Source organism: Hemitrygon akajei, chromosome 31 (assembly GCF_048418815.1).
Source record: "Hemitrygon akajei chromosome 31, sHemAka1.3, whole genome shotgun sequence".
In the NCBI taxonomy this organism is placed as follows: domain Eukaryota; kingdom Metazoa; phylum Chordata; class Chondrichthyes; order Myliobatiformes; family Dasyatidae; genus Hemitrygon; species Hemitrygon akajei.
In genome coordinates this window covers 18871266-18898792 of record NC_133154.1, presented here as the reverse complement: position 1 = coordinate 18898792, position 27527 = coordinate 18871266, and the positions used below count along the sequence as shown (strand labels likewise).

General features: G+C 45.6%; 2 protein-coding genes across 2 annotated transcripts in view; both read left to right on the top strand.

The window, feature by feature from the left end:
• The window catches only part of sgsm3 (small G protein signaling modulator 3), a 115312-nt gene extending 113663 nt beyond the window's left edge, over nt 1-1649 (top strand). Inside the window, exon 25 of the mRNA XM_073033464.1 lies at nt 229-1649. Coding sequence (XP_072889565.1) covers nt 229-312 — 84 coding nt within the window. The 3' untranslated portion in view covers nt 313-1649. The remainder of the gene's footprint in view (nt 1-228) is intronic.
• A 12714-nt stretch (nt 1650-14363) lies between these two features.
• LOC140719322 (ER lumen protein-retaining receptor 3-like) lies at nt 14364-27367 on the top strand. The gene is made up of 5 exons (XM_073033873.1): nt 14364-14548; nt 16193-16293; nt 20642-20800; nt 25467-25719; nt 26395-27367. The coding sequence occupies exons 1-5, from the start codon at nt 14458-14460 to the stop codon at nt 26433-26435; spliced, it is 645 nt and encodes a 214-aa protein (XP_072889974.1). The 5' UTR covers nt 14364-14457; the 3' UTR covers nt 26436-27367.
• The last annotated feature ends 160 nt before the right edge of the window (nt 27368-27527 follow it).

Below are 27527 nucleotides of genomic sequence, written 5' to 3'. Positions count from 1 at the left end.
GTGTGTGTGTAGCAGGGGTTGGGAAGGATATGAGAGTACATGGAGGCAGTGCTTGTGGTGCCAGGTGCGGACGGTGAGTGTGTGTGTGTGTGGCACGTTGATCATCGTGCCTCAGTGGGACTGATGTCTAAGCCATACACGGGAGCTGAGTGATCACACCCCCAGCTCCACCTCACCAGACACTCCACTCTGAACAGTTTGCACCTGAACTATTTCTTTGCTCATCAGGAGAAAGAGAAAAAGCCTCTGAAGGACGGAGTCCAGGACATGTTGGTGAAGCACCACCTCTTCAGCTGGGACATCGACGGTTAACTAGCCACACTCCTCCAATCAAACAATCGCACTCCAAACCCACACTGGCGGTTGGCACTACAGGTGTTTGTGTACATAGCACACCAGCTTTGTATGCGTACACCCTAAAGGGAAGGAGACAGTCACCTCGACAAGGAATGTTGCATCATTATGATTCTTAAAACTTTTGGGAACTAATATTCTGTTCTTCTCCTTGCTGTCTGTAAAATAAGTTCAGTTACACAGCATCCTTACCTAATTCTCATTGGTGGCAATTGGTAACTTGGTTTCATCTGGGTCGATTGACCTGCACTGTAATCTTTCCCCGTTCCTGTTCCCTTCCCTGCTGGGGGGGGCACTTTGTGCATCAGATCAGAGCCGGGATTTCCGCCCGTTACCGCGGAGCTCGGCTGGAGGTGTTATCATGCCAGGAGTAAGGAAGTGACAAGCAGCGCAGTTACAGCACGAGGGGGCGGTGCTGAGCGGGTTTGAAAAGGGTTTGGGACACAGTAAAGACTTTACAAGATCACTGAGATGAGGAAACGATACATAATACTCTGTGTCCTAAGGCAAAAGTCACCGGTTGACTACTACCAACCCCTCAGTGTTGTTACTGGAAGCCTTCACGAGGAAACTAGCCAACAGCGAAGGGCGCCTTATCAATCAGTCCTCTGCAGTAGCTGTATATGTACAGCTAAAAAAGATAAAATTCCAGCAGCCTGCATGATTAGGATGCTTGGAATCCAACACACTCTGTTCAGTTCCAATAAATAGAACCCGTGCAGAGTAGCCCACCAGTGCCGTAGCATACGGGGTAACCGTGGGACCCAGGGCAATTATCTGAGACATTTTAAACAGACTTGTTTAAGCCCCTTTGAGTCCCTGATTAAACAGTTGTCAGAAGTCATTCCATAACAGGACGGCTTTGACCTCTGTTCCGGGTAACGCCTGTGTCCAGGGAATCAGCACACCCTCTTTTCACAGTTACCCCTCAGTTCTAATGCTCCCCTTCTCCAAGTCCCTGGAGTTTGGACTCTACCCTGATGCCTTTAGTGGCTTGTCCAGTGTGGGAATCTGAGCTCACCTGCTCGTCAAAATTGTCCCCTTCTCCAGCACACGGAGAGCAGACAGGAGGGAACTTCATTCGGAGTTTAACTTGAGGATTGTATTGCAGTGCAGGTGTGTGGGAAATCAGATCTTAGAGATTAGTCCACAGTTTGAGTCTGATGATAGCAGGTTTTAATTTATTCCTTGTCTTCCCTAATTTTTATTTGATCATTACCCAGTCTGTATGTAAAAACTTTATATCGTGTGAGCTATTTGTATATAAGTAATAAAGGAACCCTGGTTTACTGGCAGAGTGCATCACTTCATGTCCCCTTGTGGCAGTGGCTTTCTGACCTGTTGGCAGGGGGAGCATTTGGAGCACAGCTGGTTACCAGTGGGGTGAGGGACAAGGTTACAGCTTAACTCTGGAGTTAACTCTGATTCGACTGACCGAAGGGACAAGGACAAGTGCAGGAGGAACAGGTGGGTACCAGCCTGGGTCACCGTAGCAATGGCCGACTGGGCCAGCGAGGGGATTTGGCCTTTCCTGCTGAAATCACCAGGATTAGAATGGCGGCCCTCAAACTCTTTTAACGCAACAAGAATCGGTAGGGCAAAATGTGCGGCTGCTACAACGCCCGTGAAAGGGGCAGTACGGACCCGATGGGCTGAACGGCCTGCTTCGCTGATTAAACTATCCCGTGGAACTCATGCTCATGGTCAGACTGAAGATGTGGATGCTGCCTTGCATTTAATTGCCTGATGATGAATGGACGATCTGTGTGACTTTATGTAGCATTAACCTCAAACTATCCAAGGCACCCTCACTCCCACCAATCAACCCAATCAAGGTGAGTGAAAGGAGCATGTGTCTCTTTTCATTTTAATTTTATCCTAAGGTTAGTTGTTGAGGTGAGTGACCTTCACAGTGATATCCTCCCAGGCATGAAGCTTTTAGCTGGAGCTCACAGGCCAGGGCGAGGGGGACCCAATTGTATGTACTTGATATTAATTGAAGGGCGATTTCAGCCGGCTGGCCTAATGCTGTTTGGATGTGGGAGAAATCACAGCAGGATTTTATCACCGCAGCTTCAGAGAATGGACTTTGGTGTGTAAGGAGCTCGTGTCTCTGGGAACTTCTCACCGCAGGCGTTTGGTCGGATAGTGTGACTTTGATCCCAGTCAGGTCACTAAATATTCTCAAGTACTGTAATGGAGTCTACAGCATAGAAAACAGACCCTTTAGCCTAACTGGCCTCTGACAACCAAGATACACATCTCAGCCAGTCCCAACTGCCCGCATGTGGTCCATATCCCTATAAATCAGGGGTTTCCAACCTGGGGTCCATGGAATAGTAAAGGTCAATGGTATCAAAATGTTGGGAACCTCTGCTTTAAATCTTTCCTATCCATATATCTGTCCAAGTGCCTTTTTAAATACTGTTAGTGCACCTGCCTCAACCACTTCCTGCGGCAGCTTGTTCCATATACTAGGCACTCTCTGGGTGAAAATGTTGCCCATCAGGAAGAGGGGTTGGGTTGTGGTTTTAAGAGGCTCAGTCCCGTGTGTCACCCGACTTGCAGTATGAAGGAAATCCGAAACACTCCTCACCTTCACGATGACCACCTCTGCAGGGGCTGCCCCGCTTTGGATGCTGAAGTGTGAGTGACCGTCTGCAAGCTGATCAGGTTGTTGGAGGTGGCTCAAGGAAAGGGTGACCTCCGGACAAAGGGAGCGAGGCTGATAAACACGGAAACCTCAGGATGCATCTCACCATGTTAGAAAATGGTGGGAGTGAATGTCTCCCTCTGAGTCCAGTCAGAGCTACGATCACGTCACAGTGGGTAGCGCAGCTACTCAAGTGGAACAACAATGGTGGCCAGAGCTTGCGCAGTGAGGAGGATGGACAAGCCAGGTGTGTTACCTCCCTGGTACCGGGGCCCAGGACATCACAGAACAGTTGCCGGACATTTGGGTTTCTTGTGTTACTATTGTCACATGTACCAAGTCAGGGTGAGTAGCCTGATCTTCATTCAGATCAATTCATTACACGGTGCATTGAGGTTGGTTGGCATCCACCTGTCTCGAAGGACAGTGGGTGACGATCATCATCACAAGCCTGAGCGGAAGGTATGGAGATCCTGAGAGGCCCAGTCATCAAGATGCCCCTCTCGGCCTCACCAGTGTAGTCCGAAGGAAAGCTTATGAAGCGATGTGTTTGGCACCAGCTTGGCTGCAGGAGCAGCTGGAAGGACGTTCAGTGATGTCCAGCCGCCTTAGGGGCTTCACTCCGGATTTGCTGTCTGGGTTTGCTCCCGTAGCCTTCGTCTCGCCTGAGTCTACCCACAAGGCAGCTCATGAGCACCACACACCGGTGGGCCTGTGAGCTACGTGTGCAGGGGCCAGATCTCCTCCTCGTCCCCTGTAGTTCAGCCCGAGTCCGAAAGGAGCTCAGTTTCCATGTGTTGCCAGCGAGGAGGCTTGCTGTTGGAGAGGCTGTGTCCGGGCGGGGAGAGACTTACACATCCAGCTCTCCTTTTCATGGGATTGCTAGACGTCTGTGGAAGCTGAAAGTGAGAGCAACAAGCACTACCCACTACACTACCACACTGGACACATCACAACAACCAATTTGACACCCGCTTGTTGAGGTAGAACAAGGTTAAAGCAAAAACGATGCAGAATGAAGTGTGAAAATGCAGTGTAAGGTAAACAACGTGAAGTGCAAGATTATATCAATGCAGACTGTGAGGATAAGAATCCATTTTATACTAGGAAACCGTTATGCATCCAGATATTGTAACTGCTGTGCACATGCCCGCAAGAAACTGCAAGGATGCTTTTTAAGATGTACTGCTGAGGTTTTATAATGCACTGGTGTGGCCTCACTTGGAGTAAAGTGAGCAGTTTTGGGCACCTTATTTTAAAAAATGATGTGCTGACATTGGAGACGGTTCAGAGGAGGTTCACGAGAATGATCTGGGAATGAAAGGCTTTTCGTATGAGAAGCAATTGGTGACTCTGGGACTAGATTCATGCTGCAGAACCTCATCACTGTGTGGACTCTGACCTCCTCATTTAAAACAGGTAGAGAGCTTAGTGACATGATGTCAATGTCAACAAAAGAGGTGGTCATTGACTTCACAAATGGAGACGGCGCACAAGCTCCGGTTTACATCAAAGGTGTTGAGGTTGAGAACTTCAAGTTCCTAGGAGTGGACATCACCAATAAGCCTGTCTTAGTCCAACCACGTTGACGTCACAGCTGAGAAAGGTCGCCAATGTCTCTACTTCCTCAGGAGGCTGAAGAAATTTGCCATGGCCCCAGCAAGCCTTGGCAGTCTTTATCATTGCATGATGAAAAATACCCTATCTGGATGCATACAACACACACACACACACACAATGCTAGAGGAACTCAGCAGGGAAGGCAGCATCTATGGAAAGAGTACAGTCCAAGACCCTTCATCAAATGATGCCATACTGGTAGAGGTTAGGAGCAAAGAGGGGCCACTCAAATGACTTGTGTTATATTACAGGTTTCTCAATAGTCAGGAGGGAACAGCAAAGCAAATCACAGGAATATATAATTTCAGGTACCTTGGTGTGAAAGGTTCTTAGGAAATGTATTTTTTTATGGTCCTTTCACAAGAGCTTTTGAAGCTGGTTTGGTTTGTTGACAGTCCTACAAGAAGGGGGAGTCCTGAACCAAACCTCAGGGAATGAAGCCAGGTAAGTGAGTGAGCTGTCAGGGGGAGAGCATTTCAAAGATCCTGACCACGACTCCCTACTTTTCAAAGTGGTTATAGGAATGGACAGGACAGACCAGAAGTGAAGATCCTAATTTTGGAGTGGGGAGATTAATTTTAATATCATTAGATGGGACCTAGAGACAAAAAATAAACACACTGGGAGAAGCTACTTGTAGGAAGTCTACCTTTCATGGTGGGAATTATTTATGATAATATAATGAGAGTTCAGGGCCAGTGATCCTTGAAGAGTGAAAGATAAGGCCAGGTCCAAGGACCATTGGAGATCAGGAACTATATGAAGAAAAATAAGCCAATAGCAAGTACAGAACTTTGAAATGGGAGGCCGTTCCAGAGCATGGAATGTGTAGGAAATAAAGAATAAAGAAAATAGGGCAAATGAGAGACATTAAATATTGGAGGACGTGGTTAATGAAAATTTCAAATCATTTTATTAGTATGTTAAGGGCAAGAATGAACCAAGGAAAGAGCAGCAACCAAAGAGTAGCCAAAAGATGTGGGTAGGGTTTTTAAATGACTTCTCATCTCCATTCTCTAAGGAGAAGGATGTCAGATGTGGATAATTCAGGGAAGGTGATGTAGTGAACATAGAGACAATGTTATTAAAACAGGAGGAAGTGGGTTTACATCAGAATAGATCACCAGTGCTGAATGAGGTGTATAGAGCGAGGCCTGTGGTGGAGGAAAAAGTAGGGCACTGACAAAGATGACTAAATGAGAGCTGGTTTAATGTCACCAAAACCAAGGAGATGATCATCGATTTCAGACGGTCTCAGCCTGAGCACACACCCCTCAGCATCAGCGGCTCCACAGTGGAGAGAGTGGAAAACATAAAGTTCCTTGGGGTGCAGATCTCGGACAATCTCACCTGGTCCAGGAACACCACTGGGATTGTGAAACGAGCCCAGCAGAGATTGCACTTTCTGAGGAAGCTTAAACAAGCATCACTCCCCACTAACATCTTAACTACATTCTACAGAGGCGTGGTTGAGAGTGTGCTGACCTTTTGCATCACAACCTGGTACTCCAGCTGCAGTGCTGCCGACAAAAAAGCCTTGCAGAGGGTGGTTAGGGGAGCAGAGAAGGTTATTGGGGTCTCCCTACCTTCTGTCCAAGACCTCTTTCAGAGTCGATGCCTCCAGAAGACACGGTACATCATTAAAGACCCCTCATACCCTCTCCATGAACTGTTTGTTCTTCTGCCATCAGGTAAACGTTACAGGAGCATCAAAATTAAAACCACAAGGCTACTAAACAGCTTCCTCCCACAGGCAGTCAGACTGCTAAATAGCTGCTCTACCTGACTCTGCTTTGGACACTTTTAACTTGCACTGGACACTTATAGCTTGTTTTTAACTGACATGTGGCTGTTGTGGTTTACTATTTATTGTTATGTTTATTATTTAGTGTTGCGTTTGTTATGTTATGATTGCACTGCTCCTGGGAAACGCTGTCTCATTCTGCCCTGCAGAGCTGATGTACGGTTAGAATGACAATAAAGTTTTTGAATCTTGAATCTAAATCTTCACTAACCACAAGTAAGGTGCAAGACGACTGCAGAAAAGCAAATGCACTTTTATTCAAGAAGGGAAGGCCAGGAAATTATACCCAGTCAGTCTAATGTAAAAATGTTCCAATGGAGAAAGTTAATCTCTGCTTGAAACAGCAGGAATTAATCTAAAATAGTCCACATGGTTTTGTTAAAGGGATATCCTGTCTGATTAACTTGATAATTTTTTTTCTGGAGAAGTAACTAATTGTATTGATGAGGACATGTGTTTGATGTATTCTACACAGACTGTTAATCCCTGCACAATCAGCCAACATAATCATGGCTGATACTCTGAACACTGTCTTCCTGCTCTCCCTCTTCCCCTTACTCTTTGATGTCTTTTGTGCCTGGAAGTCTATCTACTTCCTTTTGTGGTAGTGAACTCCATTGTGTTACCACCCTGTGAGAGAAGGAATGTGTCCTCACCTCGGTCTAACAGACTCCTAAATGTCTACCCTGTATCCTGAATCCTCTAACCCTCCTCCCCACCATTCCAAACTCCCTGACCCAGGAGATACTTCTCCCAGCATTACAGCGTGAGGTACCCAATGTGATCTCACCTCATTCTTCTAAACTTAGAGGCCCTAGTGCCCCAATTTCATTATAAAACTAATCCCACCATCTCAGGACTGTCCTGGAATGTAACATAACTTCCTTACTCCAGCACTTGAAGCTTCATGCAATGAAAGCCAATGTATCTTTTTTTTCCTCTTGTATCCCTCCACTTGCTCCAAGCTGGTACACAAAGACTCCCTGGCCCCTTGGTAAGTAACGTTTGCCCCTCCATCTCCAGTTAAACAGCATGCAGCCTTCTGCTTTCCCCGCCAAAATGGTCACATTACGCTACATCTGCTCTGATTTCCACTCTTCCGTTCATTCATTATCAGCCATGTGGGCAATCATGGTCTTTCCACGATCACGTTTGTTCTTTGAAACTTCTTCTACAGAAGTGGTTTGCCATTGCCTTTTTCTGGGCAGTGTCTTCACAAGATGGGTAACCCCAGCCATTATCAATACTCTTCAGAGATTGTCTGCCTGGTGTCAGTGGTCGCATAACCAGGACTTGTAATCTGCACCGGCTGCTCATACAACCATCCACCAGCCACTCCCATGGCTTCGTGTGACCCTGATCGGGGGCTAGCCAGGTGCTACACCTTGCCCAAGGGTGACCTGCTGGCTAGCGGAGAGAAGGAGCGCCTTATACCCCCTTTGGTAGAGACCTATCTCCACCCCCCCCCCACCCATGCACTCTTCACATCCTCCTCAGAACTCACAATCGCACGATCCCACAGAGTTTGTTGTTGGCAGATTTGGAAGTGGTACATTTCCTTGTCAAAATATTGCTGGTGCCCAAGCATCTCTCCCTGCAGCTCCTGTGTACCACAAAACACCCATTTAATACTCCTCCCGGTTTCCTGTACATCAACCAATTTTCAGTTCCAGCCAATATTACCCTCACTCGTGTGCTTTAATTTTGCTGACCTCTTCAGTGGGAGTTTATCAGTGGCCTTAATTGCAGTATAACCATTTCAGCTCTTGTTCCCGCTCCTCTACACTTTCCCCACTGCCCTGTACTCTCTCCTCGGTCCTGCAAATTCTTCCCTTTCAGGTACTCCATCCAGCCTGTTTTCAAACACTGCAGTTGAATCGGTCCCCACTTCCCCTTCCAGCGCCATTACCGCATTTTACACCATTCACCGTGTTAAAGCGTGGCCTTGTTTCGCTTTCCAGTTCAGTCCCCATCCTTTGTGTCCTTGGATCTCATCTCCTCCACAGGTTCTCCCTGTCTACACACTCCACAAGGGCGTCAGATCTCCTCACGACCAGCCCGATCCCAGCTTCTCCACCGCAGGCACATGTAGATGTCCCTCATCCCTGGGAGTAAATCCCCTCCGCGCCCTCTCCCAAAACTTCACAGCCTGAAAATACAGAGTCACAAGTGGACGCGTGCTCCGTGTCACGTAAATTCTCGCCATCGCACTCGTAATCTGTCACTATCAGTACAGTAACCACATACCATTCTGCACCTCCCTGACCTTGTGGCCTCGGAGATTATCCTGCCTCTTCTCGATCTTCTTAGCGAGACACACCTCCTCGTTCTATCAGCAGCCCCATGTGCTGTACGTTCACAGCCAATGTTGCCGTCCTCTCTGCTCGCCACGTCGCTGGGCCGTTTCAATAGCTACAAACACTAGAACATCTGCAGATGCTGGAAATCCAAGGCAACGCTAGCAAAATAAGTGGAGGGGCAATACCATTTATTTAATCGATTTCTCGTTCCTGTAAAGAAAATTTCCTTCCCCCTCCCCTCTTCTTCTATTCTCCACTCTGGCCTCTTACCTCTTCTCACCTCCCCCGGGTACCCTCCTCCTCCCCTTCTCTTACGGTCCACTCCCCTCTCTTATCAGATTCCTTCCTCTCCAGCCCTTTACCTTTCCCACCCACCTGGCTTCACCTGTCACCTCTGGCTACCCTCCTTCCCTCAACCCCCACACCCCCCATCTTTTTATTCTGGCGTCTTCCCCTTCCTCCCCCGTCCTGAAAAAGGGTCTCGGCCTGAAACGTTGACTGTTTATTAATTTCCTGACCCTCTGAGTTCCTCCAGCGCTGTGTGGGTGTTGCTTTGAATATCTAGAAGTTCTGCCCTTTAATGAGCATCCAAGTTATAAATATCCAGGAGGGAACGCGGTGATCATCCCAGTAACAATCCCCAGACAGCCTGACTGTTCGTTCTCTCCCTCTCCCTCTCCCTCCCCTCCTCCTCCTTAACATCTCTAACCCGCGGGGCTCGGTCTGTTATCTGGCACCGTGTCAAACTCTCTTTGGAAGTCCATGTAAACCACATCAACAGACTTTCAGTGACTCCCGTAGTAACTTCATCAAAAACCCGTTGTCAGTCAGAATTTACCTCGCCTGCTTTCTCTAGTCAATCCATGCTTATCGGCTTCTGTTCCCGATCCTTGTTTCTAGAACTCTCTCTCCCTCAGTCTCCCTGGTTGAAGAGAATAAAACGGGGTGTTTTCTCCCAACCCTGGGGGTGATGTGATTTAGTATAATCAGGTTAGGAGACATATTTTGCTGTGCAATAGTCTTAGGCACATATATACAGCCAGAGTGCCCAGACTTCTGCCCGGTACTGTATCTGTCAACCCGGAGCGGAGAGTGAGTTTGTAAATCCGGCGGGAGCAGAGGGTGTTGGGAGGGGTGCGGGAGCCACACCTCGCCCAAGGGTGACCTGCAGGCTCGTGAAAGGAAGGAGCGCCCTGCCTCTTCTGGTAGAGACGCACCTCCACTTCCCCATGGTAGCGGCATTAAAAAGCAGGAGGGCAGAGGTTTAAGGAGAAGGGGTGAGTCTAATGGGGATCTGAGGGGGAAGATTTTACAGAGGGGTTGATTTCTGGGGTGCACAGTCTGAAATGCTGGTGGAATCATTCAGAAGTGAAATAACGAGGGTTCAGTGCCAACATGTTCCCGTAAGGTAAAAGGTGCAAACAGTAGGTTCAAGTAATCGGGGGTAGTGTAGTGATTAGCACAACGGTTTATTGTACCAGTGACCAGGGTTCAACTCCCGTCACTGCCTTTAAGAGTTTCTTAACAACTCCAGTTAATTGGTTGAATCGGGGAGTTGCTAGGCGACGCGGATCGAAGGTTTCAATCAAGATCATATGATTCATGGACCAAGAATTGAAAACAGGGCAACACGCTATCAATGCGGGAGGAACTCAGCAGATCAGGAGGGGAATAAAAGTGTCTGGCCGAGCCCCTTTTTATCAGAACGGGAAAGGAAGTGGGTAAGAAACCAGATTTTAAACATCCTCGAGGATGAGAAAAGATACACAAAGTAACATACTGAAGTCGAGAGGTATAACTGGGGAAAGATTATAGTCATTAGGGCAACCCTTGCAGAGACAGAGAACTAAGTGAGGTATTAAACTCTCGCCCTCTGTCACAAGCAAGAGAAAATCTGCAGATGCTGGAAATCCGAGCAACAGACACAAAATGCTGGAGCATCTACAGTGGTAGTTTTGGGTTGAGACCTTTCGCTGGTCCTGCTGAAGGGTCTGGGCCTGAAATGTCAACTGTACTTTTCTCCATAGATGCTGCCCGGCCTGCTGAGTTCCTCCTCATTGTGTGTGTGTGTGTGTTACTTGTCCTCTGTACTCGTTGAGGACTTGGGGGATTGAATGGGAGGGGGAGTGGTGAAATTCCACAATCTGCTACCGTTAAAAAGTTGCCTTCAAGGGCTTAAAGGTGGAGAAATCCCCAGGACCGGATCAGATGTCCCCCAGGCTCCTTTGGAAAGCAAAAGGAGGAGATGGCTGGGTCTGAGGCAGATGATTTTTGAAATCTTTGCTGATCACAGGGTGCCAAATGGCCAGATTGTGTTGCCTTTACCCAGGAGGGGCGGTGAGGAAAAAGCAGATAGTTACAATCCCTCGAGGCTAATGTCAATGGTAGAGACGTTATTGGAAAAAATAATCTGAAGGACAGATTTAACCTGCACTTGGAAAGGCAGCAATTTATCAAAGATAACCAGATGAATCTGTGGCTGAGGCACTAGTGCAGGGGCAGGGGTTCATGTTCTTTGCCCCATTGGGATCTCTACCGGGGTAGGGGTGACCTGTATGGGAGGGACGGTGTGTACTTAAACCAGACAGGAACCAATATCCTGGCAAGGATACTGTTCGGGAGGGTTTAAAGTAGGTTGACATGCGGCTGGGACACTGAGCAGGAGTGAGGGCTTACGTTGGTCAAGATCGATCATGGATGTGGTTTCCCGGCTGTCTGATCCACAAGCCGGGACAGTACGATGTGGAGAACAATGTAGCGGGCTCCCCCTCTCCACACAGCTGATAAATCCATAGGAACGGCAGAGACCGATACGGTTTGACACCGGTGGCATCGCAGGAGTCGCCAGTCAGCGTTGAACTCAACTTAGGACTGTCCGAGGGACTCCAGCTCCGGATTTTTCCCTCGGGGTGTACGCCCGAAGCCTTCTCCATGAGTGGGTATAGTCACAAGGCAGTGGGGGTTTGAGATCAGAGTTTTCCTTCTAGATGAGCTGCGAACCACGGCCGATGAGCCCCATCTACCCGACGCAACTGGTTTTAAGTCGCCAGTAACCCACCTTTTCCCCTTCTCCTGTCAGTAGAAGTGGTCCCAGCGGGCTTAGTGGCTAAGCCACATGTGAAGGCCAGGAGCTGGACGGGGTTGTCAAAGGCTATTTCAGGCGCACGTCATTGGGAACATTTAATCGGCAGTGGGAGCTTGTCCCCGTTACCAGCCCCGGCTATAACAGCCTTAAGGAACCTGAGGAAGAGTAAGACGAGGGACAAAGTGGCAACCAGCGAGAGAGCAAGTTTAGTAATCAGGATAGCCAGGGACTGGGAAAGGAATACACATTAAACTCCATTTACTTCAATGCATGAGTGTTAACAGGTACAGTCAATGAACTCAGAGTGAGGACTGGGATACTAAAACCGTAACAGAAATGTGACCGAGGGAAGGGCAGGACTGGTAGCACCGTGCTCCAGGGTACAGATGCTACTGACATGACAGAAATACAGCTAGTGAGGATGGGCTGATGCCTTTTAGCTGAGGGAGCTCACAACAGCCTTTTCAATCCATCTGGCCCAGCATTTATATTGTCCAAACATCAGTCCATACCTCGCTCCAAGACCCTTTGCCATTGGTTATTTGTGTGAACGATTATGAAAGGCTTGATCATCAAGTTTACCACGACACAAAGTTAGAAGGAACTGTTTGTAGTGAAGAATTTCAGATCACAGTGGAATCTTAATCAGTTAGGGAAGTGGGGAACGGATTTCTGTACGGGCACTGATGCACCATCAATAACTCACGCTGAGACTTAGGAAGCGAGTTATTGGCTTTTATTGACTGGAAGAATAAACAGCACTACATCCTGGGGAAAATGAGCGGAGAGCAGCAGCCCACAGTCGCCTTTATACAGGGGTCTGTGGGAGGAGCCACAGGAGCAGTCAGACAGGTATATCTAGTTCACCACAGGCACTGTGAGCTGATGTATGTTGAAAGCTTAAAATAGCATAAGACACTTGAAATTTACTGTAACCGAGTGACCAGGAGTGCAAATGCACAGTTCATTGAGAGCAGCATCCCGGGCAGATTACATCATTTAGTAACCGGCTTTCAGCAGTCAGGGCACTGAGTACAGGCATTGGGGATTGTGTTACAGTTGTATAAGTTATGGAAAGGCCACACATGGTGTTCTATAAAGATGAGAAATTCACAGACACTGGAACACACAAAACGCTGCAGGGACTCAGCGGGCCGGGCAGCATCTATGGAAATGAATGAACAGTTGACGTTTCGGGCTGAGGCTCCTCTTCGGGGCTGCATGTGCAGTTTTAGATTGTGCTGCTCTGTGTCGATGACCAACTATGCGCCGGGAGGCAGCCCGCACGTGTCGCCAAGCTTCCGACGCCAGCGTAGCGTGCCCACAACTTACTAACCCCTGGGAATCCGGATGTGGGGGGAAACCGGAGCAGCCAAGGGGAGAACAAACAAACTCTTTACTACAGGCGACAGGAGGAACTGAAGCCCAGTCACTGGCACTTGTGAAGCGTTATGCCAGCCATCGTGCGACCAGGCCGCCCTGTTACAGGGAAGACGTGGTTAAAATTAGGAAGAGTGCGGAAAAGATTTATGAGGATGTTGCCGGGGCTTGAGGGCCGGCGTTAGAGGGAGAATCTGATCAGGTTAGGTATTTATTTCTTGGAACAGAGGAGAACAGGGTGTAGAAGTGTTTAAGACTATGAGAGGCCAAAGGTGGATAGTGACAGTCCTTTGCCCAGGGTCGGTGAGGCCACATTGGCAAGGCCCGAAACGTCGCCTGTTTGTTCATTTCCATGGACACCCTGGTACAGGAAACATGCCATTAAGCTGGCAAATGCACAGAAGAGATTTACCAGGATGTTGCCTCAGATGGAGTGAGTGTTCAGAGCTGAGAAGAGACTGAATAGTCCAGGTATGTTTTCCTTGGAGCGGAGGAGGCCCAGTACCCACCTGATAGAGGCATACAAAATTCTGAGGAATATTCATATTCGCAGGAAGCTATAAGGATGTAAAACAGGGGGCGTGTTCGGAGGAAGGGCTGCGTGAGGTGATCTGAGGAAGTAGATTTTGCTCGAGGGTTGTTGGAATCTGCAGTAAACACCTTGTGTGGGTGGAGGGGTCTGAGAGATGCCAGGTGAATTGGATTTCAGGTTGTCAGTATGGACAGGGTGGGTGAAGGTATTGTTACTCTATGTGTGTCCACACCGATATGCACAGGGTGCTAATGTCTGAGAGAGACACCAGCTTTAACAAGTACAATCAGCTGGGGGGGGGGGGTCATTTCTGAGTCTCTGAGGATGTATTAAGACGGACTGGTGAAATTTCAGCAAGATGTTTGATCAGGAAAATAAAATCCAAGGACCTAGCCCACTAGTCTGTGTCATCCATTAACCGCCCATTAATCCCATTACCCCCAGGTTCTCCCACTTACCTGTCTCTCCTCTGCACTCCCCACCCCGTCCCTTTCCCTTTCTTTCGCCCCTTCCTTTTTTCCTCCTCTCCTTCCCCCATGTATATTTGTTGGTATTTTTGCCTACTTTCTATTGGTTGTTCCCCGTGCCTTTAAGATATTATGTGTCGGTGGACAGAGGCCGCCTTTAAGCGCCGCGCTGGAGCTCCAGCCACGTCACCGAGGGGGAGCCGCGCCGCAGCCGAAAGTTTGCTCCGAGTCCGGGGAAGTTTGTCCGACTGAATCGGGAGAGATGAACGTGTTCAGGCTGGCGGGAGACCTCTCCCACCTCCTCGCCATTCTCATCCTGTTGATGAAGATCTGGAGCACCAAGTCCTGCGCTGGTGAGAGGGGAATGGAGGGAGGAGTGAAGACGTTACTGAGGCAGGAGTGTTGGGGGAGAAGGAGGGGAGTGAGGAGGAATTAGGAGATTGAGGGGGAAGGGAGGGTGTAAGAGGATATCGTGGTGGAGGGAGTGTGAGAGAATGAGTGGACGAGAGGGAGTGGGAAGAAATGAATAGGCGAGAGATGGAGAGAGTGTGAGAATGAGTGGGCGAGGGATGGAGGGAGTAAGGGGTAGAGTGATGGAGGGTATATCAGGAAGGGAATATAGAGTAATTGAAGGTGAGTAGATTTAGAGTGAATAAGGAGGAGGTGGTGTGTGAGGGGTTGGGGGTTGGAGATAGTGAAAGAAAGGCAAGCATCACATCGGCCATTGGGAGGTGATGTAGAGGGAAAGGTTGGAGTATTGGGAAGGGTTGGAGTATTGGGAAAGGGAGTGTGAGTTGGGATGCAGAGGGAAGGGTTGGAGTATTGGGAAAGGAGATGTGAGTTGGGATGTAGAGGGAAAGGTTGGATTATTGGGAAAGGAGGTGTGAGTTGGGATGTAGAGGGAAGGGTTGGAGTATTGGGAAAGGAGGTGTGAGTTGGGATGTAGAGGGAACAGTTGGAGTATTGGGAAAGGAGGTGTGAGTTGGGATGTAGAGGGAAGGGTTGGAGTATTGGGAAAGGAGGTGTGAGTTGGGATGTAGAGGGAAGGGTTGGAGTATTGGGAAAGGGGGTGTGAGTTGGGATGTAGAGGGAAGGGTTGGAGTATTGGGAAAGGGGGTGTGAGTTGGGATGTAGAGGGAAGGGTTGGAGTATTGGAAAGGGGGTGTGAGTTGGGATGTAGAGGGAATGGTTGGAGTATTGGGAAGGGTTGGAGTATTCGGAAAGAGGGTGTGAGTTGGGATGCAGAGGGAAGGGTTGGAGTATTGGGAAAGTGGGTGTGAGTTGGGATGTAGAGGGAACAGTTGGAGTATTCGGAAAGGTTGGATTATTGGGAAAGTGGGTGTGAGTTGGGATGTAGAGGGAACAGTTGGAGTATTCGGAAAGGTTGGATTATTGGGAAAGTGGGTGTGAGTTGGGATGTAGAGGGAACAGTTGGAGTATTCGGAAAGGAGGTGTGAGTTGGGATGTAGAGGGAAGGGTTGGAGTATTGGGAAAGGAGGTGTGAGTTGGGATGTAGAGGGAACGGTTGGAGTATTGGGAAGGGTTGGAGTATTCGGAAAGAGGGTGTGAGTTGGGATGCAGAGGGAACGGCTGGAGTATTGGAAAGGGGGTGTGAGTTGGGATGTAGAGGGAATGGTTGGAGTATTGGGAAGGGTTGGAGTATTCGGAAAGAGGGTGTGAGTTGGGATGCAGAGGGAAGGGTTGGAGTATTGGGAAAGTGGGTGTGAGTTGGGATGTAGAGGGAACAGTTGGAGTATTCGGAAAGGAGGTGTGAGTTGGGATGTAGAGGGAAGGGTTGGAGTATTGGGAAAGGAGGTGTGAGTTGGGATGTAGAGGGAACGGTTGGAGTATTGGGAAGGGTTGGAGTATTCGGAAAGAGGGTGTGAGTTGGGATGCAGAGGGAACGGTTGGAGTATTGGGAAAGGGTTGGAGTATTGGGAAAGGGGGTGTGAAAGGGGTATTTGGTGGTTCTCCCAGCTGATTCCTTTTCCCCACAGGGATCTCCGGGAAGAGTCAGCTTCTCTTTGCGCTAGTGTTTACAACCCGATATCTGGATTTGTTCACCTCGTTTATCTCTGTCTACAATACCAGCATGAAGGTGAGAAGGGTGGGGTGGGGGGTGGTCACTAGCAAGTGGAGACGAACCATAGATTTCTCCTGGAGAGTAAACCAGGCTGCACGCTGTCTAACCACTTCCATCCTTGCAATGGACTCCAAGAAATCTGGGTGGAGATTGCAGGCAACCACTCTTCTCTCTCGTCCACATTCTCTGCCAGTCATCCCTTCTTCCCTTAACTCCTGTCTCTCCAACAAACCTTTGATCAGCTGCTTCAATATCTGAAACGTTGACTCAGTTTCTGTCCCCACAGGCGCTGCCTCCGCGGACTGCTGAGTGTTCCAGCATTTTCTGTTTGCATTAGGTTTTGGGGATAATAGCGGCTAATTCTAATTTGTATGATGTGGCCTCAGCTCTAATAATGAATGTTCCAAAAGTCGAAGAGAAACTTACAATCTTGAAGCGATGAAACTTAAGCGTACCCAAGTGTAAGTTAAGCAAGTGGTCAGCAAAAAATATGATATCCGTCGGTCCCCAGCTGCAAACTATCACAAGTAAAGCAAGAAGACATAACTTATTCACACCCCCACTCACGTGACTAGTTACCATAAGAACCATAATGCACGCATAACACAAAGTACAATGCAGATAGAGAACAGATGTATGATTCCCTACACGGGTGTCCACAGGACAATGGGGCATCCTTAAAGTCCTCCGAGAGGACGAAGATTTGCGGGTTGTGTATGTGGCCCTTTCTACCCCAGTGAGCTGTGTTGAGATTGAGGGTGATGAATATATTTCCTAGATTGCAATATTTATCCCAAACTTTACCAATACAATTGCCTCAGAAGTTTTTTCAAGAACTGAATAAAAATGTAAGGAAATTTCTTTGGAAAGGAAAGATGTCAAGAATATCATTGGAAAAATTGACATATAAATTTGATTTAGGAGGGTTACAACTTCCAAATTTTAAGAATTATTATAAAGCAAATCAACTTAGATTTATTGCGTCTTTTTTTGATGAAGAAAAACCTGCATGGATTAGAATAGAGTTAGATAAGATAGGAGAAAACATACCGGAAGATTTTATATATAAATGGGAATCCAAATGGATACGGGAAAAAAAAGAATCTCCTATATTAAGACACGATTGATTTATGGAATAAGGTAAATATGGACGATGAGATAAAGAAATCTTTATTAGCAAAAAGAACTTTAATTCAAAATAGGCTTATTCCTTTTACAATGGATAATAAACTTTTACATAATTGGTTCCAAAAGGGGATTAAATATATAGGTGATTGTTTTGAAGGAGGTATATTGATGTCGTTTGATCAATTAAAAAATAAATATAAAATATCAAACAACAGTCTTTTCTGTTATTTTCAATTAAAGGCTTATTTACGAGAAAAGCTGGGTCAAACAATGTTGATGCCAAAACCTAGTGAAATAGAAATATTAATTCAAAAAGGAAAAATTAAAAAATTTACATCCTGTATGTACAATTTGATTCAAAATCAATTACATCAGGAATTCATAAATCAAGACAAAAATGGGAATCTGATTTGAATATTAAAATTGATGGAAAAAGCTGGTCAAGATTATGTTCTGATAGTATGAGAAATACAATAAATGTTCGACTTGGATTAGTACAATATAATTTTTTACATCAATTATATATAACACCACAGAAAATAAATAGATTAAATTCAAATATGTCTGACCAATGTTTTCGATGTAATCAAGAAATTGGTACCTTTTTACATTCTACTTGGTCTTGTTTTAAAATTCAATCATTTTGGATAAATCTAAGACTTTTATTGGAACAAATTACTGGAGTACAACTCCCACATAGTCCAATGTTATTTTTATTAGGAGACATTGAAGAGACAATGCCGAAACTTAAATTGAATAAGTATCAGAAAAAATTTATAAAAATTGCATTGACAGTAGCCAAAAAAGTTATCGCAGTTACTTGGAAATCTGATTTATATTTAACTATGGATCGTTGGAATAATGAAATATATAGTTGTATTCCACTTGAAAAAATTACATACAATCTAAGAAATGAATATGATATATTTTTGAAAATTTGGCTCCCATACCTACAAAAGATAGGATTAAATACATAGGTCCTTTGAAGATAAAATTATAAAGTAATTGGGGAAAATTAAAAATAAAAATTAAAATTATTTTGAACTCCATGGAGCATGTGGGGATCCTCCGATATCCAGGCAATCTTTCTCTTCTTTCTTTCTTTAGGCAAGGGTTAAGGGGGGGAGGGTCAATATTATTTTTTCTCTTTCGTACTATATTATCATTACATTTGTTCTTTGTAATTTTCCAAAAATTTAATAAATAAATTTAAAAAATAAAAAAAAAAGAGATTGAGGGTGAGGCCCAGTGTCGCTGACTGAAGTGGCGCAGGAGATCGAGACAGCGGGCGCAGCTTTTAGGGGCCTTTGCGCTCGAGCGATCTGTGTCCCTCTGACCCCGTCTCTCTCTCTATGGTGAGAGAGTCTGTTGGCTCGGAGTTGGGGGAAACTTGCAGACTGTAACATCGAAACAGCGAACTGTTGGTCTCCCCTCTCACTGTGGCAGGAGTGTTATCTCTCGCTCTTGTTAGTGAGGGAGGTTTGCGATGTCAAAGTGTTGGGGTGGACTGTGGGGGCTAGCTATTGCATGGTGGGTGGTAGGTTGATGTTTTTGTGCTGCTGCTAGTGTGTTGGGGGTCTTTGGGATTCTAATGTTTTGCTGTCATTCGTTCTTTTTTTCTCTGTTTCGTGGATGTCTGTGAAGAGTAAGAATTTCAGGTTGTGTACTGCATACAATTGCTGATTTTAAATTGAACCTTTGAAAATGAAGTGACCATTTGGACGGGAAATGCTCAGTAAGTCGGGCAGCATCCATGGAGAGAGAAACAGAGTTAAAGTTTCAGATCTATGACCCTTTGTCAGTGTTGGGCTACAAGGGAATGGGGAATGGACGTTGGCCACAATTCTACTGACCAACAGAGCAGGCTCCAAGTGGTCATCTGCTCTGATCTAATATCGGACAGTGGAAGGTGGAGGGTGAGGGTGAGGGTGAGGGAGCAGAGACACTGTTGTCCCCAAGTCCAGCGTGAGGTTCACTCTAAATGTTGTGGATTTGGGCAAAATCCGTAGGTGACCCAGAGTTTAGGAAGGCAGTGAGCACCCAGGAGAAGAGGGTGGGCTACAGCATTGGGAAGATGGATGAATGAAAAGCGGAGTGGACCATATGGAGAAATTTGCAGTGATTAGGAGGGGAGGGAATAGACCACAGTCCAGACAGGTTTATAAAAAGTGCAGACTTCTTTAATTATGTTTTTGGAATTAGGATTTTTAAGTAAAAATTGAACTGTTCTTGGACTTTTCTAATGGTGATATGAAGGAAGGGGAAATTATACTTAAATCCTTCTCAACCCTGAAGAGAGAATTTTGTCCTGGACACCATGTCACGTGTCTGGAACTGGGCACGCAGAGCTTCTGAATATCCCTGTGGATGAGGTGATTACAGGGGGAAGTGCAGAGGTACATTCCTTAAAGCAAGATTTAATAGAAATTTTCACAATTTTGGAGAAGCCAAGAGAAACCATTCTGTGAGCACAGATTCTCTGTAAGCATGTGGGCTTCTATCGTTATTGTTCTGAGAAACTTCTCTTCATCTCTCCATATCCCTTTCCCACAAAGACGTATCTGAAAGCTTCCAATCATGGCTCAGAAATGGCCTGTTTCAGTGTTGGAGATGAGGGTCAAGTGGTAAATGTATCTGTGGATCTGAGCCACAGCACTCCCTATCCATTCCCATCTCCAGCAGGATTACCGCGGGGGCGCGGTGGCCAGCTGCAGCCTCTCAGTTCCGTCATCCCTGGTTCTGCCAGTCTGACAACCAGTCACCAGCTTCAGCCCAACCTACTGTTCCAGCATCCAGAACAGGGCGACCATAAATTTTCTCCAACGTAGTACTTGGCCGACCTGACTCATTTAAAAAAAATTACTGACGGTTACTCTATCAGCCATTGGAACAATTTTGTACCCCGCTTACCTCAGAATAAACCAGCCCAAAGACCTCTCGCTCACGGGCAGGTATGATCCTATGTGCAACACTCACAAAATGCTGGAGGAAGTCGGCAAGTCAGGCAGCGTCTACGGAGGGGAATAAGCAGTCAATGTTTTGGGCTGGGACACTTCATCAGGACTCAAACTGTTTGTTCTTCTCCATAGATGCTGCCTGACTCTAGCATTTTGTGTGTATGTGTGTTGTTCGAGATTTCCAGCATCTGCAGAATCTTGTTTACTAATTTATATGATGTTTTTTTGTCAGATGTGATTTATTGCCACATTTAACTGGTTTCCAACTTGTTTTCTAGATCATATTCCTGCTCAGTGCCTACATAACCATCTACATGATCTACTTCAAGTACAGTTCAACCTTCGACCGGGAGAACGACACATTCCGCGTGGAGTTCATCCTGGTCCCCGTCGCTGGTCTCTCCTTTCTTGTGAACCACGAGTACACTGCAATGGAGGTGAGGCTGGCTTTTCCTTTCTGTCAGGCTGCTCCTCGAAGGTGGGGCAGAGCAGCAGCTCTCCTGGTGAAGCTGCTCCTGCTGTGCGGTGTGGAGGGGTGGGATCACAGGATTTATACGCAGTGACGATGAAGGACCAGGTCAGGGTGGTGTCGGACCGAGAGGGGAACCCGTACCCCTTTAACCCTCCTTGGTGATGGAGATCCTGGGTTTGGCTGGGTGGCAGCAGTGGTGTAGAACTGCTGCCGTGTGTTTACCACAGCCCAGTAAGTGAATTTTTCATGAATGATAAAAAAAAATATTGTGCTGAAATAGCTTTATTTTACAGTTTGTTGTCTTCTGCCCAGGTTGGTGTGGTCTTCCATTGATCCTGTTATGGTTATTATTCTATCATTTATTGAGTATGCCCACAAGAAAATGAATCTCGGGGTTGTATATGGTGACATATATGTACTTTGATAATAAATTTACTTTGAACTTTCAGTTTGCAATCGTAACCAAACATCTAAATCTAGGTCACCCTACCATTTCAGTCTACCCTTTTATACCCTAGATGATTTGAGATTTTTCTACAGTATATTTTCATTACTTAACCTGTCTATATTCCCTTCACAGCCATTGATCTCCTAGCTTAATATCACCATAAAATATAATTCATTTGGTCACAGCCTCCTCTGCTGCCACCGATGAGGCCACAGTCAGGTTGGAGGAGCATCAGCTTCCGTCTGGGTAGCCTCCAACCTGATGGCATGAACATTGACTTCTCTAGCTTCTGGTTATTTCCCCCCTCCATTTCCTCCACCATTCCCCATTCTTGGTTCCCTGTCACACCTCCTCCCCCTTCCCTTTCTTCCATGGTCTTCTGTGCTCTCCTGTCAGATTTCCCCTTCTCCAACCCTTTACTTCACCCCATCCTCCTCTCCCAGTTTCACCCTATCACCTACCACCTTGTACTTCCTCCTCCCTTATTCTGCCTTCTTCCCCTTCCCTTTCCAGGTGAAGGGTCTCGGCCTGAAACATCAGCAGTACCTCGTCTCTATGTACGTAATACATTTGGCCTTCTTTGTCCAGATCATTGATACAAACCATGACCTCAACATCGATCCCTGTCACAGGGTCACACCTGAAAATAACTCATTTATCGCTACTGTCCATTTCCTGAACCAATCATATCCATAATGTTAGCTGTAGAATCCTTTCCTCTGGTCTTAATCAACGCTGCATTGTATCTAATCAAAAGGCCTAATGCACGACACCTAAACTCTTCCCTTCATCTATTTTATAATCTCCAATAAATTCAACTGGCATTAATTGTAACCCTTCTCTTGTATTCTCCGCTCCCTTAGTGATGTTTTATTCTCCTCGGGTTAAATCCAAATTCTCCAAATCTCTGTGCTCGTTGCTTTTTGTTTGACACATCCCTACCTCTTCCCTTTGGAATTTTCTTGCCGTCCATAACTATGTCACTTTTTCTGCTGGTGTTTTAAAGGACATACTGATTCCCATGCTGGGCACTGTTCATTTATCATTTAATAGTTTTTGGGTTTTCCATGACTGGCACGTACTTCGTGCCTTTGTAGTCTGATTTATGAAGGGTGATTGATAAATTCGTGGCCTAAGGTAGAAGGAGATGAGTTATTGACTTCAAACTTTCTGCATAATCACACAAAAGAGTGGAACTGCATGTGCATGTAACGAGAGCTGTATAACTCATCTCCTTCTACCTTGGGCCACAAGCTTATCAATCACCCCTCGTATTTTATTTTCAAACCCTGGTTTTCCAACTGAATTTAACAATTTACAAACCTGATATAAACCTGTCATATTTTTGTCACTTCTCCGTGAGAGCTTCTTGACTGGGCCATCTCTTTCACAATATGCAGTAACAGTTTCCTTTATTGGCTTTGCAATTGGCTAATCTAGAAAACCGTCTCTTACAAACTGAAGTTCATCCTTTGGACCATTGTTGCTGATCTACAACCCGTCCCCTAGTGATCACTGGCACATCTAATTTATACTATAGCCTGCATTCATCGCTGTCATTATGTGCCGTGTCGAATGACCTAGATGATCATGGTCTTTGGCAGAGACGTAGCTCCACCCGCATTACCCCTCCTGTTTGGGGTTTACCTAACTTTTTGACTCTTGTCCTTTCTTAGCCCCATCCAGACTAAAGTTTTTACTGATTTATCTCCTCCTTTAAAGTTAGGGCTACCTTGTTTTTTTACTGCTGCCACAAAGTCAAATTTTATGACATGTGCTGGTGACATTAAACCTGATTGATTTTGTTTTCCATTTCACCTCTATTCCAAGAATATTCTAGGATATTCAATTCTCAGCCCTGGCCAGCTTGCACCGAGGTCTCAGTACATGGTGATTCGTGTCCCTGTTTATTCCAGTCATTATTATGCTTGCTTTATTACACCTGTTGCATATATTTGCATGAAGAGCCAATGGTTCTAACTTTGTACCTATTCTCTGCTCTGTGAAGGTATTTCAATGTTTTCTAGGCTCCATCCCTCCTAACTTACTCTGGTCATTATCCTGCATTGTGTGGTTCTTCTCCTCTAACTTGCAGTTATGCCCCCCACCAGGACCTGGGTCTCTCATTGCTCAGTTATAGGATAGTGGTCCCAGGACAAGTGAAGACCATCCCAGTATGGATGGCTTCCCCAGTCCCCTGTGGTCGAAGATGCCTTGCTTCCAGTCTGGTTCTGTGGGTCATGAATGTGGAAATCTCAGCCTTTATCATAGTCGGGGCAGATTGATAGTTTGATACTGTGTTCCTGCGTGCTTCCGACGCATGGACTCAATACCATCCCAAATGTCCCTGTGCTAATTTCTTCCCTTTCAGAGGCAGGAATAAAGCACCTGTTCCAAGACACAAAATGCTGGAGGAACTCAGCAAGTAGCATCTATGGGGGAAGGGGTGAATGAACAGTCAACATTTCAGGTCAAGCCCCTTCATCAACTTAACTTGCTCAGTTCCTTCAGCATTTTGTGTGAGTTGCTCGGCTTAACAACATCTGCAGTCTTTTGCTTACCCGTTTCAGGAGCTGGCCATGCAAGTGATGGTGTCTTGGTTTAATAACGGCTGAGTGAGTGCTGCGGATGTTGGCCACAGAGAGGTTCTGACATCAGTTTTAATGATCCTTTCAAAGAATTTGGGTGGAGGGGGCTTGTATGGAGACAACATTGGTGGTCTCTCGCCAGTGCCTTGACGCATCTGCTGTAGGGAGTGCTTGATAAATTTCTGCTGTTAGTGGTACACAGCTCATTTTGAGCTGCCTGATTTGTTCTGAGGCCATCCTATTGACTGCCAGCAAGATAGTAGGTCTGCTATCAAGCTACTCTCCTCAGCTGGAGTACACACTTTTCCCCAAGTGCACAAATTGAGGTTTAAGGATGTTGGGTGGTTTTCTTGTCCATTGCATTTATGGGATCTTCAATTAACGTTGAGGACTCCCTCCTCCCTGTATACCACCGTACTTGCTCGCTGCCTCTGGTGTCTCCCCCTGCTGGTGAGGCAGATGTCCCAGGGGATTGTGGATAATTAAATATTCATGTCATTATCAGTCAGGTATGATTCTGTGAGTTTAACAATATTGTTGTTTGATTAGATTGAACTGGGCTCCTGAGACCAGTCTCTGGACTGAATGTGATTGTTGCTGTGATGAGAGGTTGGTTACCTTCTCCTGGATTCATGTTCTTCCAGAACTCTGCGACTGCTGGCCAATGGGCAAATGTAGTTGTATTTAACTGGATTTTCTTTCCTGAATGATCAAGATGGGGTTTTTAACAATCTAAAGTTTCATGATCATTACCAAAAGTAGTTAATTCACTTATTCTGTCAAGTTCCTCAGCTGCCATAATGAGTTGAATATGCATTTGTCTGATTCAGTAACAGCTCTCTGTCATTGTTACACATTTTGCTTTTCCAATGACTGGTGCCCGGGGCCAGTAATGTTTGCATCTGTCAAGATTGCTCTGGAGTTAATAGTCTGAATTAATGTACTCTGTGTCGGCTTGCTGGTCTAGTTTATTACTGGCCCATTACATCACTGCAATGTTTTATGAAACCTGACTTACTCCAATGCCATCTGCCATGCTGTTCCATAAACACAACTGACCAAGCATAAGCAGCAAATGTTACAAATAAAAAAATCAAAACTTGGTTTGGGTTGCAGACAATTGTAAGTGATGCTTTGTGAATGATTGTGCAGAGTGTAGGGATTTCAGTGATATGCCCAACCTCCAGTGGCTTTTCCATCAGCTAAGCATTTGGGATTCAATGCTGCCATCCTCAATCTCAATATAGCTTCTAGATCTAGTACATAGTTCCCAACTCCATGTTTGTAAATGTCAAACCACTATTTATTCCTTTTTTTTCTATGCTATTCCTTGCACTGCTAATGACAATTAAATAATATCTACTAAAATCCTTTTCCAATTTGACCTACTGTTTCAAAAATCTTCAGAACCTTTTCTGTCCTTGGCTCCCTAAATCATTCCCAACTTCCCTCTGAATTCTTAACCAATTTGGCTCATCCAATCTTCCCCAAATCTAGCGCTGATGGCTTTGCTACAAATGTAAACCGTGATACTCCAGTGGAGTTATTACATGCTGATTTTCCACTTTAGATTCAATTTTGCCTTTAATTTTCAGATTTGTTGGACATTCTCCATTTACCTGGAATCAGTTGCCATACTGCCACAGCTTTTCATGATCACCAAAACTGGCGAGGCAGAGACGATTACTACTCACTACCTGTTTTTTCTGGGAGTGTATCGGGCTCTATATCTCGGCAACTGGATCTGGCGTTACCAGACAGAAGGGTTCTTTGATCAGATTGCAGTGGTGTCTGGGGTTGTGCAAACAATCTTCTACTGTGACTTCTTCTACCTCTACATCACTAAAGGTGAGTACCTATCCTCTCGGCTTTCTTCTGGGTGTGGCCACAATTGAGTTCTATAAATGTCAAATTTAATGCAAGGGTTAGTTAGTAATGCTGTAATTTCCAATGTTTGCTTGAGACACTGAGACGTGTGGTGAAATGCAAATTCAAAATAGTCTTGCTACCATACAGCTGGGACACATGCCCTTCGCCTACCCAGCTAGTCCTGATTGACTATTCAACCTATATCCCTCCATGTACCTAACCAAGAGCCTTTTAAAAGGACAGAAAAGGTTCTATGCTTTCACTAAAGGGACTTTATATGCATCACCACTACTTCGTCAGCAGAGTGAGAAAATTAGGGGAGTGATAAAGAGTTCAGTAGTCCAGATTGAATTCACTTCAAAGAAAAGCTGTGTGAAGCACACAGTAGTAGTCAAAGATTCAAGGCTTATGTTTTAGGCAGATATTTTAACTTTTGTTCTTTGTAATAAAGATAGCAAATTGAAGACTTGATAATGATTTGTCCCAGAATGGCTTGGGCAGAGGATTCAACATCAGGATCAAACACCCGAACATTAGGGTGGGACCTCTCATCTCGTTCACCTAGGTGTTTAGGCCATACTGTTCTTACTAACTGTGGTATGCTCAAATTAGGTCTTCATTTCTTGCTCCTGATTTTATATTTTTATTTTTCAGTGCTGAAAGGAAAGAGCCTGGGCCTTCCCTTACCTGTCTGAGACCAGCTTCACATACCATGCAAGCAACACACCACAGTGCACACGGACAAGTGAAAGATGGGAAGTGGTTTTTAATATGAGAAGCAGAGATGATAACAGGAGTGTGTGGGTGCTGAACGGCATTATTCTTCAACCATGTAATTAGCACAGCTGACAACCTGCACAATTGCCAAGTCTCTCTTACCAAAGACCCAAAACCATTTCCTAACCCTCACTATGGGGACACAAGCTCTTCCCACCTGACAATTAACAAAACTTACTTATAATGTTCAAATGTACCTTTTAATTATGTGACCCATGATATGTTTATAATTGTGCAATGGAAGTCAACGTGAACATAGGGCATCTATATTAAAAAAGTAAATCATTTCCCCTAGTTACTTACCTGTACTGCAATACATCCTTACCCCAACCTAGCATAAAAAATCCAGAAGGAAGATGAGCATTATGAAAAGATGAATTACATTTGGGAGATATTAGATGATTTACATAGGACCACCATAGGTACAATAGGAATGTTTCATTCTACATGTGACATTTAAATAACTTTTTCAGTAGCCCCAATTTATTCCAAATTACACTACATTGTTCCCCTTATTTAGAATCAAAATACTTTTAAACTATAACCCAGGGAGCAATTTGCCTAAATCACTTACCACTGATGCTTTAACTTAAAACTATTCGTTAACACCACCATGAAGACAACAGCCATTATTCCTGGAAGAGAGGGCGGGATAACCAGTAACATGGGTGGTCCTGCAGCTGTGGTCAGAGCAGAACCCAGACAACTCTCTGCGTTGTCCATCAAGTGCTTCATACTTTGTATTTCTATTATTACTTTTGTAAAAATATTAATATAACCATCACTGTAACTGCCTGAAATGTTTCCAGCAAGTTTCTTCTTTCCTGATAATATAAAGGTTACAACGCTATGTAGAATGGTCATCACTTCTAACCCTCTGCAAATTGCAGAATGAGAATGGAGCAGAGACACTGGAAGATTATGGAGGGATGTGGTGGAGACAGAGCATAATAGGGAGGGTGGGTGAATAAATCGGTACAGTATTGGCTCTACAATAGACTATATTTTGA